General features: G+C 43.7%; 1 protein-coding gene and 1 non-coding gene across 6 annotated transcripts in view; one reads left to right on the top strand and one right to left on the bottom strand.

Annotated features, from left to right (window-relative positions):
* CLASP1 (cytoplasmic linker associated protein 1) overlaps positions 1–20,413 on the bottom strand; it is a 144,174-nt gene that overhangs the window by 98,498 nt on the left and 25,263 nt on the right. For all 5 annotated transcript variants that reach the window (XM_065750797.1, XM_065750800.1, XM_065750798.1 and 2 more), the window contains exons 3-8: positions 15,938–16,016; positions 15,696–15,799; positions 15,085–15,176; positions 14,923–14,998; positions 11,979–12,076; positions 11,195–11,262 (exon numbers count right to left, since the gene is read on the bottom strand). In XM_065750797.1, coding sequence (XP_065606869.1) covers positions 11,195–11,262; positions 11,979–12,076; positions 14,923–14,998; positions 15,085–15,176; positions 15,696–15,799; positions 15,938–16,016 — 517 coding nt within the window. The remainder of the gene's footprint in view (positions 1–11,194; positions 11,263–11,978; positions 12,077–14,922; positions 14,999–15,084; positions 15,177–15,695; positions 15,800–15,937; positions 16,017–20,413) is intronic.
* LOC136058141 (U4atac minor spliceosomal RNA) lies at positions 16,609–16,726 on the top strand. Its single transcript, XR_010623115.1, has one exon. It is a non-coding gene; the product is annotated as a U4atac minor spliceosomal RNA (small nuclear RNA).

The following is a 20,413-nucleotide window of genomic DNA, read 5'->3' on the forward strand; positions in this document are numbered from 1 at the left end:
ATGCAGTCTGTTAAGGGATGAAAAAATCTTTGTCTCCTGACAACAGCTGAAGTAAGCCATGCCCTACATTTGAGCTTCTCCATGCAAGTCCTGTTCTCGTTTAGGCTCTGCACTTCAGCTCATTAACAGGGATGACCAAAAGGTCAACAAGCACCTTTTCAGAATGGAAATAGCCAAAATAAATCTACCTCAAACTAAAAATAAAGTAACAAATGAGGAATTTCAACTCTTTTATTGAAGAGCTAAAAATACATCAAAGCAGCCTCAAGCCTGACTCCTGCAAGCACAGCACCATGCTGAAAAATAGTTTTTTTTTTTGTTTTTTTTTTAGCAGCCTTTTGCGCTTGTGATAACTCACAGAAGAATCAGCAACAGAGGAGCAGGCACATGTGAAGTACAGCACATGACAGACAACTATATTTAGATTCCTTGGCATTCCAGACTTTGAAAACAAGTTCAGGCGTTTTAATGGGCAAACATGACAATACCACCTTCACACACTGGTATTAATAAAAAGCAACATTAAGTGGCCTCATTTTAAGCTGTTTGCTTTGCCTTCTTTCCCATGTAAAGCTTCATGGGTCACTACTACCACACAACCTCCACTTAAATTGAAGATAAAGCCAAACAAGTTTTCATCAGAAGGCAGAACACAGGATATGTGCCAGAGAACTTCCATTCCCTTCCTATCTCCTATTAGGTTTTGTTTTAATTTTTATTATTATTTTCAATATTAAAAGAATAGGATCTTAGTAATCCCTGCTAACCTCTGAGAACCCCTTCCTATTCACATGAAGAACCACCATTTGTGATGGTTAGTGAGTGATGATTCTAGATGAGTGATGATTACTGCCTGGAACATGAGTGGGTTTGTTTGGAGAGGGTTTTATTTTTTTCTTTGTCACATAGTTTACATTAAAACAAATCTTACTTTGGTTCCTTTTGTAAACATCACGACTGAAGACTGTCAAAAATAAGTTAAAAAGCATTCATTTTTCCTACACAGGAAACTGGAACTGAGTTCAGCCATCCAAATATCTTGCCATTAAAAGTAAGGGTTCAGAAGAGTAGAAAAGGGTATTTTTAAGTATGACATGAAGATTTAATGGAATGAAATACTGCTTCATCCATAACAAGCAGATCCTCTGAAACAACTGGAATATATCTATGTCTAAATATCAAACTTCTGGCTTTCCACATTAAAATCAAAGAGTAATCTGCATCTTAATTCTTTATTGAAATACACTCATGTACATCTTGACAGTCATACTGATGACAGATCAATAAAATTAGAATAAAGTACTCTCATCAATTCTAACTTCAAATCACCAGAGGTTAAACAGCATCGATACATGCTGCCTTTTTTAGAGGTATCTCTCTCATGGCTTGTAGGTGTTTTATGCTGACATCAGCCTGTGCTTTGGCAGAGGTCACATCTCCTGCCTTTAGCACTGTTATCACTTTGGATAAACCAGTGTTCAGTAACAGGCAAACACACTGTACCAAGTGACACCAGCAATCTCTGCAGCTTACTAACACAAACAGCTATGGAAGTGCCTAGCCAAAAGCATCTCATGAATTTGGAGATCTTACATAACTCCTGTCTTTCTCCTAATGAATGAAAAAAACAATTTAGGTTGAAAAGGACCTCAGGAGGTTGAACAGTTCAACCTCCTGCTTAAAGGGGGGCTCAGAGCTGTACCAGGCTGCTCAAAGTCTCATCCAACCGAGATTTACAAGTCTCCAAGGACAGAGATTCCCTAGGCAACCTGTTCCAGCAACTGACCATCCACATCCCAAAATTTTCCAGCTCACAGAAAAAATAAGCCTTATGCTGTTCTTGCAGTCCCCAGAGCACACAAGCAACTAGAATTTACATAAAACCCAATTAAAATCTCTTGCTAGAGGTCTTATTTTTCAATTCAGCATTTTCTGGAGTTAGCGGTATAGTGATTAAAGGTACAGAAAAATGAGTATCCTAGCCCAAAAACTAAGAGATGAGATGCTAGCCAGAATCTTGTTCCATTGCCATTTGTACTGTCTCATCTTCCAACCAGGGAAGGGAGCTGAGATCACCTGCCTTCTGAGGGGACCATCAGTGGCCCAGGGCACAGGGCACTATCACACACTACTCAGGTAAATGCTCAACTCCAGCTGCTAGTATGAAGCATTTCCCAGGGAAGGCAAGGTGATGCTTTAGATGGCTCTGAGCTGCAGTTTTTTGGGGTGGAAGCTAGCAGAAAGAACCAAACTGTTTTCCTCCCACACTCTGGAGGTCCACAGAGAATTTCCCGCTGCAGCTGATGGTGCACCATGCCTGCTTATGCAAAATAACTGTTCCCCATAGACCTCTTCCCCATCAAGAGTTTCAAACAAAATCCTAGGTTTTTAATCCTACTTTTAAAGCATACCAGCTGGATAAAAGAAAAGCTCCGTGTTTATCTTCAACTGCTTTGCAGCATCTAGCACCACTTAGTCACAAAATTCCCCGAGGATCCTATGAGATCTCCCACACGGTGCAGGGTTGCTTATACCATGCTGCTATAAACAAGGAATGGTTTGGACAAAAACAGGGACACAATTGCTTTAGAACGCATAATAAACTGGTGTCATGGAATAACTTGGAGAGGAACAGCAAGCAAGGAGCACACTGTGCACGTGCATATGCAAGAACCAACTTAGATTTTTGGAGAATGTCTAGAATAGTGAGCCAAGATGCAGCATATTACAAAACCAGACGTGAGGAAAGCACCAGATGAGTATGAAGCTTAAGAGGTTGAGGGGCTAGAGAATAAGTTTCAGGGAGCTGGTGCATAAACATTTTGCCTGTGGAAGTTCAGGATCAGGTCTTATTTAGGTCTCAAGTGAAAAGGAGCGTGATTGTCTCTCCACATCATAAAAGCTGCATGTGATAAGAAATCTCTGCAGACTCAGCTCAGCCCAGAACAAAGCTCAAACAGCAGGAGCATAGATCAGAGCTGAAATGCACTGGCACAGCTACAGAGCAAGTGAAGCATCCCCAGCCACTGCCTCTGCAGCACTGGCTCCTGGACTGCCCTGTTCTCAAATTCATGAGCAATAACTGTGGGGGCAGAAGGGTGGGGGCGGCAGTGGAAGAAATCAAATAATAAAAACAAAGTTAGACCCATTCTTCACAAAGCACTCCTAATTAGAACTGTCAGGTTTCATTATGAGCCAGATTGGAAACCCATTACTCAGGAGAGATGGATATGGAAGATGTGCATTTCTTGAGAAGATGGATGCACCTTTCCCCTGCCCTCATCACAGCCACTGAGTACAATCTCATTAAGTGGGGCAGCCGCAGAAAGTTAACATTAGGAGAAGTAGCATCAACATAGTTTTATACATGGAAGTGCTACTCTTCTCTCCCAAAGACTCTATACAGTCATGCCTACCAGTCACATACAAGGCTTTTACAACATAGTCAAGTAGCAGTTTACAAAGCACCCTGTTCATTTCCCACATCAAAGAGCCAGTTCTGAAGAAAAGAAAAAAGCGTGAACTGTTTTTTTTCCTATGCCTTCACATAGATGTTTAACACTGACAAATCACCATTCAGCCTGGCCTCCAGAGAAATCCCAGAATGTTTGTTTGACATAAGCATGGGTATCTGCACCTACACCAGGCACCTCCTTGAGAGCACCCACTGACATTCATTACAACTGTGAAGAAAGGTAGGCCAGGTCTGTGAGGAAAGGGAGCAGGGCTGGAAATCCAGCCACCATAGTCTCTGTTATTCAGGTGACACCACACAGTGAATGAAAAAAATTATTCTTCCACAGTGCATTGTGTGCACTGAAGTTCACCTGGCTTCACACTGAAGGCCAACTGCAGTGAAAGAGTCATCAGCATTTTTTCTCAAGGCTTCAGCTGCAGCAAGCTCCCTGCAGGCTGCATGTACAGTGTAAACCAAACATGGATTACTTGGGACTGTCCGTGGCCTTGTGCTTCAGAGGAATAAAAATAATAAAAGATTCAAACTGCTTTGCACAATGCAACAAAAGGATTCCTTTGACAGAGCAGCAAGGCAGAATGAATTCCCTCAGAGGGGAAAAGAAACCCAGTCATTACACAGTATTTGCTGTCTTAATGCTACACTACAAAAATAGGACACTTATTACAGCTTGGGTTTGCTTTATTTCACATTACTGTATCTCAGCAGTAAACATAATGAAGGAGGGATATAATGTAACGCTAGACCAGGGCCAAGTACAGACAACATGTTAACTGTATTTCATACTGTAGTAACAAATCAGTGCCTGTGTTTAGAGAAAATGACCTCTTTGTGCCCCTGACTTACAGGGCTCTAACTGCAGCAACTTGTTGTACAGCTGTATGTTAAAACCAGATGGATTCACTATCTGTACTAGCATGTCTTTGTCTCGGAAAGGTACTTGATAGCAAAATCAATCTAGACTAAGATAAGATCAATTACTGGAATACGTAAAATGACTAGATTTAAGGCTACCCTTAAAGAATGCTAATGCAAGCTTGAAGTTCTTTAATAAACAACCACGTACTTTTCAGATTACATACTGGAATACTTGATTAAAATCTCATGTTTATGGAACTAGCAGCTGCTATGGGTACATTATAAACACCATGTTCACCTGCAAGGGCAAGGATGCTCTTCATCATGCAGGGCCCCATATCTTGTGCTGCAAAAATCCTATCCTGTAGGTTCACCAGTTATCTTAGGGTGAAAACTGTCCTCATCAGAAGCTGATGGCTGCCACCACAAATCTCAGTTCAGTTATTACATGCTTAACCCAAAAACAAGTTTAATCAAATGAATGAGTTGCAGCACAAGAATTTGAAGCCACGCAAGTGGTGCGAGAAATTTCATCTCCCCCAAGCAGTTTCTGGCCATGCTGAAGCTGCTGATTAAGGACAGCAATTTAATTCTAACTGGAGCAGTGATTCTATAATACAAACAGCTCAGCATATCAGCTTACAAGAAACATCAGGAGACTACTTTTAACACTCAATACTCGAGGCTGGGCTGCAGAATCAAAATGTAAAAGGAAAAAGAGGAAAAAAAAAAGACGGTAGGGCAACACTCAGCTGCTTTTTGAGGAGGCTGAACTATTCATGAACATCAGGACAAGTTATCTGCATCAAGAACACCTGTAATCCTTGCCCTGGCAGCAGAAAGCGTGCGTTACCATCCTTTTGCTCAGTGAAATACTTTCCTGTGCTTCCCCACAAGCACTGAAGCCTAAGTATGTAAAGTACATAAACACTAGTTCAACCAGCTTCATTTGGGATGCCAACCTTCTTTTAGGGTATGTAATTAGTATTCCTGCCTCTGAGAATCATTGAGAACCGAAAGCCTGACTTACATCAGTGCTACACTCAAAGCAATGGGTACACGTGATCCATCCTATTGACAGATTTGTTATATAAGGAGGCAAATGTCAAAGTTAACAGATGAGGATCATGAGATGTAGTCAGTCCTTTCATCTGAAAGTGCCACTGGAGTTGATATTGCTCCAGCAGAAGTGCTAGGATGCAGGGCAAAGCAGTACAAAAAATACCAGGAGACTGGTTCAGAGGTTGCAGGGGCAATAGCTGCAGACTTTAGGCTTTGTTTTAAAGATGAAACCAATATGACAAGTATATGAAAAATGTGAGAAAAAAAGTCCACATAAGAGAACACAGCAATGTGACCATCTCCCACAGCTCTGTCAGATATTACTGCAGTTTCCATGGGAAAGGTCTGGTGGCTTTGGTAATTCATCCTAATTATTGTCACTGATACTGGATTGTAGGGACACTAGTTCTTGAGAAATACCAACACACCCAACATCCACGCAGTTCAGGTACTGGCCCTCTCAAAACTCCTAGATTTCATCTGCTGAATACACAGTGTAATAGGTATTTCAACAGGACACCAGAACACTGAATGGAGAGAAAGGAAGGGAAAGGATACAGCTTTTGCAAAGATGGCTAATAGAAAGCAGATCCCCTCAAAGCAAGGAGAAAAGGCACAGGCTCCTGATGTACCAAAAATAAATGCAGTACATACCTCCACCTTATCAATTAATTTGTCACAAATTAAAATCTAGACCTACAGCTCCACTGCCTTTCCATTTCCCCTCATTCCCTCCTGCCTCTCTGACTTCCACAGACAGCCTGTCACAGAAATCTAGCTAAAACAAAACCACAGAAAGACAGTGGTATCTCAGTTCAGCACACTCTTGGCACTACAGTCCAATGTTACCTCAGAAGGAGTTGCAAATTAAATAAACTTCCCAACTGATACTGCAGAAGGCAACAAACAAAACGCCTTAGTGACAACTTGAAAACATCACAAGGCACTCTGAAAACATCTCCCCTTCACCCAACACAATGTGTTCTGTGTCCTAATGAACACATGCTTCCCCTTCACCCTTGTCAAGCTGATCAATCATTTACTGCATTTTATAGCAGCTTATACTGAACTTGATGTCACCACGCTACAGATGCTTGCAGGCTATTTGTTGAAGTTTCACTTTTACTGCAAGACTGCCTCAATCGTTTCACAACATTAAGATTTATTAAGGAGAATACTGAGAGGCTAACAAATACAACCACCAGCCCCATGGCACATTCATTAGCACTTACCTTTGCCTGTAGTCATTATCTGCAGTGCTCCCAAGCTGCTGGGGAGGGCTCTGAGCTCTGCAGTGCATGCCTCTGTAACTTACCCACCAGCAAACTCTCCACCTCCCAAATTGACTTCTCCCTATGACCGAGCAGATTGCCACCTCTCCTCCAAAATAAAAGCCTGCTCCGCACTCAGCTGAGCACTGCTTGTTCTCCTCTGCTTGTTGGCTCACATCACTCCACTTTAAAATTTAAGGGTTTAAAATCAAGAGGGCAGTAACATGCTTATTTACAGTGTTGTGTAATAGAAAAAGAAACAGAACTAGTCTTGTCTATTTCTATCTTCCACATAGAGCTAGCAGTACTGATTCAAAAATCACAGTGTCACTTTCTCAACCCCCATGTCGGTGAGGGAGCATTTCCTTGCTTTTTTTATACATCATTGTTTTCTATTTCAACACGAAAACAATGTTCAAAGAGAACAAGTCATAATGGAAAACTAATTTGCACAACAAGGCATAAATGCATGAAGCTTTGGCACAGTTCTCAGTTCTAAACCTGTGTTATCATAGCCACCCCCCCAGTCTAATTCTGGTGCTGAGATGTGTGCTGACAAATCGTATCCCACCCACAGGCACATGGCAACATCCCACATATGCAGGTTAGTTTTCTCCTTACAGTAAATAGGAAAACAGCATCCAGCAGCTAGCTTTACTATCAGCATAACACGAGAATCCAGAACCACTCATTTTCAGTTAATTGCCTCTGAGCTGTCAGCTTCACCACAAACCAAGGAACAGCACAAACTCAACAAACAGCTTATTTACCTTAAACAGTACCTCAAACACAGAAGCAGTTCTGTATTTCTTCACTGGCTTTCAGCAGCTGGAATCACTTTTGCTACTTCAGCATTGTTGTCATCTGATTACTCTGAGAACTCTAACAAAACCCAGCAACTTCTAAAACTCCCCTCACCTGACTCTGTGTAAACACACCGAGGGAAACATCTCTGCTCCAGACTTCTGGGTTTAGATCAGCTTTGAGTTCCTTGCATGCAGCTCAAGACTACTGACACCTTCACTCTCCTGAGCAGAGTCAAAATTCCACATAGGTGAGGAAGTTTATTTTCCTCCAGACTGACAAAACCACAACACAGGCATACCACCACAAAGGGTTTGCAGAAATCATGTCGCTTATGTAAAAATAAAAATTAAGAAGAGGTTTTACATTAAAGCAATGTATTATGATATCATAATGAGAAAGAGCACAAAAACGCACCACAATTTTAGTTGCTTAATAGCTTTGGTTTGGGTCACTTCCTATCAGTCTGTATTTCTCAGTAGGTCTCTTATTGCATTCCTGGTCTGTCCTGGAACTTCTTCCTGAGTCCTGGTCTGACAATAATTCAACTGATAATTCAAATCCATGGAAAAACAGCAAGCTTTATGCTCAGGTCCTTCCAGACATTAACCCAAGGAAGCATGCGTTGTATGAATTTAATATATTTATATAGTAATGAATTTAATATATTTAATATTAAATAACTGGAGCTCTGTTCATGTCCAACAGCCCCTCTGCATATCACAGCCAATTACAGATCATCATGCAGTGTCACACGAAGACAGCAGCTGACTAGCAGGCAATTATTGGCTCTTTCATGCTGAAAACGTATTTGTCCCAGGAGAATAAGGCATCTGCATAATTAGCAATAGCAGTTACACAAAAAAAAAAATTAGTTTGGTGAAAGCTTGAAGGAGGAAAAACTGTAATTTCTGCTTCAAGAGGCTGGCTAATTACATGCTGAATAACAAAACAGAGATGCACTAGGAATCATCGAGAAACCCAACATGGAATTTAACTTCATATCCTAGACAGAAAGGTCCTCTGGTAGCCTAGCAACAAGCAATACTTCAGCATACCAAAGCCTCCCTGCCTTGATGAAGAGCTGTATGCACCATGCAAACCTCCCCCACCCCTGCTTATTTGATCCCTATATTACCTAACAGGGAAAACAAGATCTAGGAAAAAAGAAACAAAGCAATTCAAGATAAACTCAAAGCAGCACTAATGGTTCATGGGATAGAAAGGTAAATAAGTGTCTGGAAATAATTCTTTTTTTTTTTTTTATGCGTAACAAAACTCCATCTGATTAGAGATGATTCACTGGACTTACACATGGGATATGGCCTGTTCTTTTAAGGACTTTTAATAGCAAAGGTGAATAAATTTTTCTTCACCTGGGAATTTATGTCTCAGGAAGCACATGGGAGAGATCTTTAACCATCAGCACCACCACCCATCCCACCTAACACTGGGAGCTGTCCAGAAAACTTATCACAAACATCTCAGAGCTAGATCAGTTTTTATTGTAATTCTCCTCTAAGCAGTTATTAGGGCATGTAATCACCTCATCAACAATTCTTGCCTTCACAACCTGGCCAGTTCTGTGAGAAGTCAGCTCTGGCAACCACCTTTAAACCTTGTAGGAATTAGCATGCTCCAGTGCTAGGGCACAGTCACCAACACTGTCTTTTATTCCATCTTGCCCTGACTTCTCCATCCAAGAAGTAGAGATATCATGAACTCACACAAGATCATACAGTTAGACTGACACTTTGCAAGTAATCTGGGGAGTCCAGATAGAACTTCAGCTAGTTTTGCCATTTCAGAGGCATGCCTCAACCATGACCAACATAAAGTCCTTACCCTAAGGGGGGAATTTGAGAGGAACTGCATTAATTTTTGGGAACATCTGTTCCCTGCCAGCAACACTAGCCCCTGTCCCACCTAAGATATGGGAGCCATCCAAGGCAGAAAACCCAGAGCAAGCAGATGCATCTTCTGCAATGCCATATTGTGCTGACAGGTGCTTACAGAACTGAAATCTGCACAAACATTTGCCCATCTGCCTTCCCAAACCTCTGGGACGCTTACGCAGCCTGTGTAGAGCTAGAAATAGCACAGTCTAGCTGTAGACAGGCACTGACATGAGCTTTTCAGACATAACACCAGTTCTACTGTAATATTATGCCATAATACCAGCATGCCGTATTTGTATGTGCTTGGAAGATGAGGAAGAAGCAAGGAACTTGCCTACAGCACTATAGAAAACAGAACTCAACCTCAAATGCATATTAAAAAGAATGTATTAATAACTAATGTTCTCATTATTAATACCACAAATGAGAACTACTTTAACTCACGCAACTATAGATCTTTTTCATTCTTAGAAGACAAAAAAAATCTTCATAGACCAAGGGGAGATCCTTCCATTCCTACATCATGCTCTGTTTTGAAAATCCAGTCAATTCTTCTACTCGCAAAGCAGAAACTCTACCTTAGCCTAGCCAAGTGGTGAGCAGAGAATGCAGATCAAGAGTATGCTTATTTCAGCTGAACTGGGATCTCACAGTGAACATCTACAGGTTATTCACATTAAGATGCTTGTTAATGGATTAAATATTTCATCCTCCTTTTAGGAAGTACAAGGACATTTGTTTCTCAACTGTACTCATAAACAGAGGCCACCACAAGCATCATCTACCTACACAGACTATTTTCCTACCTCAGACAAAAGCACAAAAGTGTTTTTAGCCCATTCCATCACAGAGGAACCCGCAATAGGTTTTCATCATTCCCACGTGTAGAAGGTAACATCACACAACATTTTGGAATAACCAAAAATGTAACCCAATTTTCAAATAAGTTTTTTTTTTATTGTTTTCTGCAGAAACCAAGCCCACTGTACTTTAAAAATGATTATGGGAAGAAGAAGGGTGCCTAGAAATGAAAATATGCATTTCCCCCTACTTTAAAAGGGCCGAGACCTCTGCCATCTTGGTTTCCAAGACTGCTGAGGAAAAGAGACACAAAGTCTCCTGCTCTCAGCTTTGCAGAGGGCATAAAACTGAGAGGCACCTGCAACACTGAGCTCCTGTTTTTCATCTCTGCTCTACTCAGCTCTTGGCAAAAAGATCAATTCCCTCCTTTGAACCAGAAATTCACTCAAAAACATTTCTAGAAGTAAGTGAGACATGAAAAGCAGCAACAGACTCTAGTTTGAAAGCAAGCAAAATCCTAGTCTCAGACAAGAGAATAAAGCTCTGTTGAGAGCTTTGACCCATTACCAGTCATGCACATACAAAGCAAATTAACTTAGACACTGCAAAATACAATTCCCAAGCAACACGAACATCAAACACTACTATGTTAATATGTGCACTCTCTGTGCTATGTAGCACATTAAGACTGAAAAGGCTGCTTTTCTTATTTTCACTTTATCAACAATTTAAAGAAACGTGCACAGGGACTTGAAAACAGAAGTTCCATTTCCCTAACAACAGTCGTGGAAAAGGAAGACAGCTAGCAAGGCCTTCTGCTCTCAGAACTCTACTGAATACTACAAGGAATGAAGAGTAGATCAACTAAACATGAATTTTATTATCTGCAGAAGTGGTGTGGCTATTTCTGAATCATTGCCCATGCCTGTTTTTCTTAGCAGAATACTGTTTTTGCATCCATTTGAATGTCTCACCAACTGAAAACTACTGAAGATACAAAAAAGGATATAGGTACTACTACTCACCACTTGAGCTCTGGATCATGTTTCCAGATTTTTGGACCTCGTCGAATTTTGTGAAAATTACATTCAACCTGTTTGAAAGTTGAAGAAATAAATCCACAATCAAAAGCTGAATTTCATTTTTAGGAACCTTCTAACTTAAGATGTTAAAGGACAAATTTTGCTTCAACTCACGCCCATTGAGAACGCTACCAGAAACATCAAGGGGGAGGGGAGTTGCTGTAAAGTCTAAGAAAATCACAGTGTGCAGTGGCTGATAGAAAACTACAGAGATTAAATAAGTATGACTGGAAATACATTGCTGAAGATGTGGCAGATCTCACTGTAAGTGCTCTTCTAGTTCATGAATACTTTGCCTATTTTTAACAATTTGCAGGAAAAAAAAGAAACAACAACAAAAAAAAACAAACTTTGCAGAACATTCTTGCTTAGCCCTGACATTTCTTCCCTAAACATGTCACAGGCCCAGTGGAGCAGAAGATCTTTACAGCATCTCATTATTCCTTCCTAGAGAGCATACTCCTCCAGGCCACACTGCAGCAGATGTTTCCACTGGAAAACAAGAGACAGCAGCATTCCTTCCATCTGTGTGCACCCTGCCTCTCCCCATTCTCCCTCTCTGTGCAACAACACACAGTCATCTGTGCACCCTCAGGTCTAACTGTGCTCTGTCCTGCATTCTAGTAACTAAGTGCAAGTAGGATGAAAGAGGTTTAATCATGTTGCATATGAAGGAAAGAATGAAATAAAAGGAATCCTCAAAACAGTAGGAAAATTCTCAACATACCGAGATTGGGGTAATCCTTTTTTACTGAGATCAGCCCTTACACGTTCACCAACATGTCTGTAAATTTCCACAAGGCTGTTTATTGCTGCATCTCGAACCTGAAAAAGAGATGTGAGGGAAGTCAATCACCTATGTAATTTAAATAAATAAATCCCTGCTCAACACTGGAGAAAGAGATTTGTATATTTCTCAGCAACAGTTGCCACTACACACATGATCACAGCATTCACAAGAGCTTCCATTCCTTCATTTCAGGTATTAGCAGGATCAGCAGGTCTAACTTTACCCAAACTTCCACACTGATAATAAGTGTAAATCAAGGTGTAATCAGTCATCTGAGTCACCACGTGGAAAACGGACCGAGGCTCAGTACTCAACTGGCCTGCTACAAACAGAGTGAACAGAACAATTTCCTAAACAAAACTGCTGAAGAATTCCAACAGGAAAACTCATTCTGATCCAGATGACATTACACATCACACGAAGAAACCAATAAAGAGACAGAAACACATACAACAGAAGAATAAAGGCACAACCACCCTTGCAGTCTTGCTCTAGACTTTGTGGCAGTGCTAACATCTCCCAGCCCTGAGTCACATACATCCAGTGAAGTCCAGACAACAGCCAAAGCCAAAACAAAACAAAAAAACTAATCACATAGGACAAGCACTAAAAACTCCCTCCAGCCAGACTTTACTTGATCATTAATCGAATTCACTGTAACACATCAGAAACCAGTATCACAATTCCCTAGTGGCTAGTTGCTTACTGTTGAACGTCACAGGCTTTAACTGCAACCCTTGGTATCTCACTAGTATCACAAACAAAGGCAGCATGAACTAATGTAATTTTACATGTCTTCCAAACTGATTTGCAAAACTGACTGCTGGGCAAATCTTTAACTCCCACCAGAAGAGCCAGAATTCCCAATGTCTGCATAGCAATATCCCATTCCTCAGGAGGGCACACAGGTAAACTGCCTGCTCTGCCTGCAGGAATACCACCACGTATCTCTGCTTGCTTCCAACATTAACCTTCCCTTCCACACACAATAAAGGGGGTTCCCAAAGCTAAGGCTGGTGGCTGACTATGCTGTAACCACCAGAGCAGGAGCAGAGCTGCAAAGAGAATGAAGGCTGGCCAGAGGGAGCATGCTTCTCCTCAGCAGTACATCAGTCACCATGAGCCACAAGGCCACACACCAGCCACGGGCTGTGACCACGCACCAAGCAGCCCTGCTGCTGCTCCATCCACAGTAGCAACAGTTTCAAACACACCCAGCCACAGGCTGCCTGGAAGGGAAAACCTGGAAGGATATTAGGGCTGTGTGAAGTTGATCAGAGCTGCGCTTGCAGGACTGGGCAAAACTCATAAAAGAGCTTTAATATTCAGTTTTATTTTTCAGGAAATAGTTATTTATAATATTTATATTATATCTAATATTTATAATAGTTATAGCAGATGCTCACTGAGTTACATAAGCTGTTAAGCTGCACTAGCTAAAACCAATAAAACCTGAACACTATTCCTTGTGGAAGAGGCAATAACAAAACAGCTTCTGACATCCACAACAAAAGGAGGAAGACACCACACTTGATAGAGATCTTTGTTTCTGCATCACGTTTCACCAAGAGAGGGCAGCATTGACCGAGCAAATGGCACACACGCCTCAGAGCTCAGGAGGCAAACTGCTGCAGACAGACTTCCAGTCCAGGCACAGACTTTATGCACATGAGGTGGGGCAGGTCCCCAAGAGATGAGTCACGAGATCAGCCCCATTTCCCACTGCATCTTGGGAGTTGAGATTGGGCTGTGCCAGGCACATGAAAGGCAATTGTGAGAGAACATGTTTCAGTCCCCTCATCAGCTTTCTGGTTTCTGCAACAGCTCACTGATGCCAGGACCATAATGCCTCTGTGCACTCAATCAGCATCCTGAGCCCAGCATCTCCTCAGAGTAACAGCTTGCAGATCAGGAACAGGGAGGACCCTGAATCTTACACTTCCTTAGAAGTGGAGGAACCAGCTTATCCTCCCCAGGTTGGCAAAAACAGGGAGAGAAAACTGCTTTCCACTTGAACCTCTCCTCTTTAAGCAAGGGCAAGCTCCAGAGCCTGCTCCCCAGTTGTCCCTGTCACACTTTCTTCCGTCTGCGTTCCCACTCTAAACCTGGATCATGAGCACTACACATGCTGGGTGGAGATCTGCAATACTGGAGAATCTGCAGGGGCCTTCACTACCTAATATTAACCTGAACCCTGCTTTCTCACCCTCAGCTCCTCTCACCAGCCTCACTCACATCCCATTTCAGATTAGGTTACAAGCTCTCCTTGGTAAGAGCTCTCTCCAGCACAACAGAACTGGGACAGCCCCAATTTAATATGATAATATTGTAACAAAGCTGGCAGACAAGATATCATGGACAACTGTATCTTCCAGGTCAGGATGGAAAATACATAGAAATGACAGATATTTCTTGCAGTATGTACTGCTGATCTAAGTTTCCTATACAGCTTACCTCTGCCTCTTGTTCAGAATCTTTCCATACAAGCTCTGGCAGTGCACGTGGCCAGGCTGTCAGTCTGGTCCCATTCGCCCTTCCTTCCCAGACTAGTTCTTATTTAAAAGCACACAGATGCTTCACTGAGCCTGGAGGGATCCCTGCAGCCTCCCCTGCACTTAGCTGCAAGGTACAGGAGTAGTTCTCCTCCCACAAAGGTTTCCTAATTCTGTTCCATATAATCTGTGGATTGATGCTGTTCTGTTGAACTTATGGCACACTTCTGATGCTATTGTAGGCATTCTTCAACTCTGACTCATTCATAAACATCATTCACCAACAGCAGTGCATTTGTCAGCGAATTTATCAGCCAGAACACAGAGCCCCACCTTCTGACAACGGTTCTCAACACAAGTTTGAGGAGCAATTCATAGCAAAAGCTTACCTGGCTATTTGGATCTCCAAGTAAGTTACATATATGTGGCACTATCTTACTCAGTGTTAAACTCTGAGCTCCAGATCTGGGAATAAAGAACAAAAAGGCATTGGTGCAAGCCACAGAGTAAGTTTGCAAGTATAACTTAAATTTGCAGAAGTTCTGACTTACGCATTGAGTGTTGCAATAAGGCAGAGGCAGATCCCTTCTCTTGTTCGGAAATTCTTGTGTTTGAATCCTCCTAGCATTCTATCCCACACATACTGTGGGAGACAGAAGAGAACATGAGACAGAAAACAGGTGAGCAGGGAAAGAGAGATTCTTCCTTTCAGCAGACATGCACTGTAATGCTGTCATAAGCTTTATGTCCATCCAAGCAGAATAAGACAACAAGCAGTAAAATATTTTCAGGTTTAGTTTTTTGATTAGTTCTTTGCTGAATTCATAGTAAGTTGCCACTAACTAAAATAACACGTGCTGTACAAAGCAAGCGCCTTCCAGCATCCAGAACAATTACAGGGCCCCTTAGTAAACCTGAGTGACATTCACACACTCCCATGAAGACCCTGACCACCCAGCCATGTAATAGCATTCTCACATAACATGAATCATTCACAACAGAAGCACAGGGAGATGAGGGCATTACAGATGGGCATACACCCTGGATAGAAGTGAGGAAAAGTTAAAATCCACACTGATTATCAGGACATCAACAACAGAAGTTCTCAAGCAGCTTCTCTTCAAGCAGTCACTCACACACCGCAAAGGGTTGTGAAACATACCTGAGGATTAGCAGCCTGTTCCATGATTTTCAGCAGCAAGGTCTGATCCTGCTCCCGCACCGAGTCCTTGGAGTCCCCCAGCCTATCCAGCAAGCTGGGCAGCACTGCAGGGAGAAAACAGCAACATCCTGATCTCTCAAAAGAAAATCTCAGCTGCACAGCCCCTCAGAGGAGGATGAGACATTACAAACTGTGCCACAAGCGGGACAGAGGATAAAGGTGGCATTATACCCCGCCCTCACCTGTGCCGATCTGGGCCTTGAAGCGGTCCTGCAAGCGGGACACCAGTGCGGAGATGATGTCAATCCCCAGCAGCACCACCTGGAAGCAGAGGACAGCTGTGAGCACGGGGTCAGGCAGGAAACAGACCGCGGGGGCTTCACGGGGCTTCCAGGAGCCTGCAAAGCACTGATGTATGGCACAAAACCCATAAAATACGCAGGGTGCATGTGTGCTGTATGCACAGAGACCACAAACGTGTTTAATTAATCGTTGTTACACTTGCAATCAGGACATCCGTCTCACCATTCTCCCGCAGAAATTAAACGCAGCGCTTTGAGCACATAACCGGCACCCGAGAAGGGCGGTTGAGGCGGTCCGATCCGCCGCGGCGATGCCGGATGCTGCCGGCAGAGGGCGCACTCCCCCGCCACGTCCGCCGCGCGGCCCGGCCCCCTATGCAAATCGCCCGGCGGACGGCGCGGAGCACGCTGGGTAGCGCTCCGCCGGCCGACAGAACGCCTTCAACCGGGGCAGCGAGGGGAAATAAGCGCGACCCGGCGGGCCCGCGCCCAGCGGAGCGCGCCCCCGAGCCGTAAGGGCTTGCGAGCGGCGCCGGGGCCGCGCGTCCCCTCACCCTGACCTGCAGCGCGGTCGGCTCGCGCTTAGGGCGGGCGCGCGGCAGCCGCCACTAACCATCCTTATCTTGGGGTTGCGCGGCCGCTCGATGAACGCGTGGTGAGAGCGGCACTGCTAACGCCTGAGCAACACACAGGGCGCCCGCGTGCGCGCGCGGCGCAATTTTTGGAACCTCGCACCGGCGCGTGAGCCCGGCGCGACTCTCACACGACTGCTGGCGTGCGCGTGCACGCTCGCGGTCGCGCGCGGGATGCTGTGCTTGGAGCCTTCCCCACAAGCTTCACGGTGATGGAAGCGCCCGGTATCACTGCATACCCGGCCACAAAACAAAACCCCTACGGACCCTTTTTCTGGGTCCAATAGAAAACCCAACACTACAGGCAGCATTGAGCTGCTGGAGGAGCTAGAGACTGACAGCACCACAGAGCTCCACATCAGTGCTATAGGAAATACACCAGCGTGCTGGCCGCAGCCATCCCTGCCGCGCTGCCCCTCCAACCTAATGCAAGCTTCTGCCTCAGCTCCCCCAAACACTGCAGAAAACCAGCAGCAGCTAACAGGCTTAGAAATGTAGCCCTGTCTCTACATCTCTGTAGGTATAGCTAACTGCACGGCAACGCTCACTGCCATTGCATGAAGAGCAATGCAAGGCACCAGCACTACCAGCTGGTGCTGCTTTCGGCTCCTCTGTCAATCACAAACACTGCCACTACTCCATGTGCCACAGCTGCCAGCAGAGCATTCACACAGCCAGGAAAAACGCAGCAGGCCCTGTGAGCACTGAGAGCACAGCTGTATGTCAGATGGAGCAGGCCCACTGCAGCCTAAATTCCCCCTTGGTTTCTGCCAGAGTCCTTTCTTTTTGTTGCTAAAGGCTGCAGGAGAGTGCTGGGAGCATTGTAATGTTCCAACTGCCAAGGAAAGAAGAAAATAATCAAATGATCATGTAGCTCCCAACAAGCCCCCAAGTTTCAACTGTGTAAAAAAGAACAGTGCTACCTATTGCCATTGGGCAGTGGAGCTGGAGAAAAAGGTGGGAGCCAGCAGGTGGCTCAGCACTCCACCAGCACAGAGCTCCAACCAGACTGTAACACACGCAGGTCTGTTTCAGCTCTTTGCTCCATCAGCTCAGGCACAATCATTATTATCTTAACATCTGGCAAGTAGATAGCTTTTAAGAATTTGAAATATCTGGATGAGGAAACAGCAGTCAGAAAGAAAAAAAATATAATATCCTTACTCATTTAAAAAGTAACATTAATTGATAACAATGCTTTCAAACACGCTCCAGACCCAGACACCACAGCCACAAACATGTAGGAAATCAGTGTTCTTCTGCTTCCTAAATATGTTCCCTCTCTTCAACTCCCTCTGACCTCCGAGTCTGTCTCTTTGCCTTTTTGGCTGTCACTGGTGAGATGTGGAGCAACAGCTGAAGCATTGCTCCAGAGCTCCCACATGAGAATGGCACATCTGTTTTCCCCCCTTAGACTGCAAGCAGACAACACATTCATTGCTTCCAACAGATACTCAGTTATATGACAGAACAGCAAAGCATAATGCATCTAAGTCAGGGCACAACCCTGGGCCACTCTGGTTGCACATCTGTTGGATGCCTACCACTACACCACGCTCCCCCACACCAGCAACCTGGCAATAGCTGGGTCAGGGTCCAGCTGAGATGCATGATGGGCTGACACTGGTGAAGCTCAGCCACCCATGTGGCACAGCCGTTCCTGCAGCTGAAGCATTCGTCTTTAGAGCTGTTAAACCAATGGGATGTTTCACTAAAGTCACTAACTTCCTATAGAACAAAACAGAAGTGCCTCAAAGGAAGAGGAGGGAACACTTCATACTGTGCTGCCAAAAAGAACCAGCATTTTCCTAAGAGAAACAAACATGCCCAGATAAAGCAGCTGATAGCACAAGTGGAAAATCAGTTGGAAAATGTTAAGGATGAGCCGTATACGTTTACTTCCAGAAATGCATTTAACAGGAGAGGCAAATGCCTCCTATCAGTGCTCCAAGGTCTCAGCCACACTGAATAAAGCACTCTTGGGCTGGAGATGCACAAGCAAGCATCCCTCACTTCTTGTGGATTAATATAAGGAATTATTTCAATGTTTAACTGAACCATTAGCTCTCAGAGTAATTATTTCAAATGGAACTCTTAAGAAACAGAAATACCTCAGAGGAACAAAAGCTGCAAGCACAATACAAGAACCCACTCAGCTCAGCAAAGGCTGCGCACAATGCTGGCACTCCGGGAAAGCACTGAAGTTTGCAAAGGAATAACACAATTCCAAAGAGACAGAAGCTCTTCAAGCACTGGAGCCAGAGCAGAGAACAACAATAAAATCAGGTTGTGGAGGCCTCCAGAGGCCAACCTCTTCAACACACTCCCATCCCACTGCTCGAATTTAGATCAGGTTGTTCACATTTGTACAGAGTAATTTGTTTCAAGTCCTTAACATCCAGGCCTTCAACTGCCAGTGATTTTAAACATTCGTTACCACTACGAATGGTTTTATGTATTCTAGTTAAAGCAGCCCTGTCCATTTATGAATGGATCTGATGAGCTCCTCCACCACCAGCACCAAGATTTTGCTAGCAGACTGTGGAACAGATTATTTTTATCCTTCTGTAGGCAAAGAAGCACATAACAGACAACTCTTTGTAGTCCCCTGAGACTCCAGCTATGCGATCCAATCCATGACAACCTTGGATTTCTAGTTTTCTGTGGGTACCGATGACCTGAACCGGACAGCAAGAGCAGCACGCGTGTGTGTGCCAAGTTCACAGCCAGTCAGCCACAGCAGGCACACATTCCTCGCAGTAATGAAAAGGCACGGCGCTTTTGGTTTATTTACCTAGGAGGTTTTGTGTGACTTGACAACATCTGATAAAAGTAAAAAGTTCAAAGCCGTACACAGCGATAGGCTCCAATTACTGCTCCTCTCTATCAGTCTGTGTCAATAGCAGCCCAGTGCAGGAAGGAGGAGGCTGCTGCCTGCCAGCTCCTTGCAGTCTGCAGCACTGAGAATAGGAGGTTGAGTTTCACAGATAGCAACTACATCAGGCTAGGAAACAGCACTTAGAGAAACGGGAGTTCAGATAAGGCGATGCCCAAGGATAGTGCCAAGATGCATAATGTGTTTTCCTGATAACACTGCTCCTGATGCTGATTTAGAGATCCAGCAGCATCTTTTTCTTCAGTATAGGCACTATAAGAAACGCCATCTGTGGCTAAGTCTTACACAAAAAGAATGACATAAATTGATTGAGGAGGGAACTCAACTACAGCCATGTCTCTGTGCCCTTCATCTATTTCCTCCTGTAAAGCAGGGCTAATAGGAACCTGTTAGGACAGGGGAAACATAAACTGATGTTTTTCAAGAGCTTTCATATCCTCATCTGGAACTACAGAGCATTATTACTATCATAAACTTGTCATGGTGATATCTAGCAGTCCTGTCTGTATGTTAGAAGAAGTGTTGTTTGGCTATTCCATATACATCTGCCTGCAGTGCTGGAGCTGTGCCAGCATGCAGTCCAGTTATAAAGTTTGGCCTAAGATCTATACATGCAGAGAAAAAAAAACACACAGAGCTAATCCGTACATTCACATCACCATTTAAAGAGATTTCTCCTCTCTCCTTCAAAGGACTTCAAATGTTTTGAGAGCGTACATATACATTCTGTTCCTTGTCTTCAAATTCATACATCTAAGAAGATGCCACAGATACAGAGCACCATGGAAGCAAAGCACAGATTCTTCATTAACTCTTTCTTGAAAGAAAAGAGCTGCAGGAGACACAGGCCCTGCACTCTTTTGACACATTTTGACATTGTCAACTGAA

Source organism: Cyrtonyx montezumae, unplaced genomic scaffold (assembly GCF_038088225.1).
Source record: "Cyrtonyx montezumae isolate F1298 unplaced genomic scaffold, pur_monq_1.0 scaffold_7, whole genome shotgun sequence".
Taxonomy (NCBI): domain Eukaryota; kingdom Metazoa; phylum Chordata; class Aves; order Galliformes; family Odontophoridae; genus Cyrtonyx; species Cyrtonyx montezumae.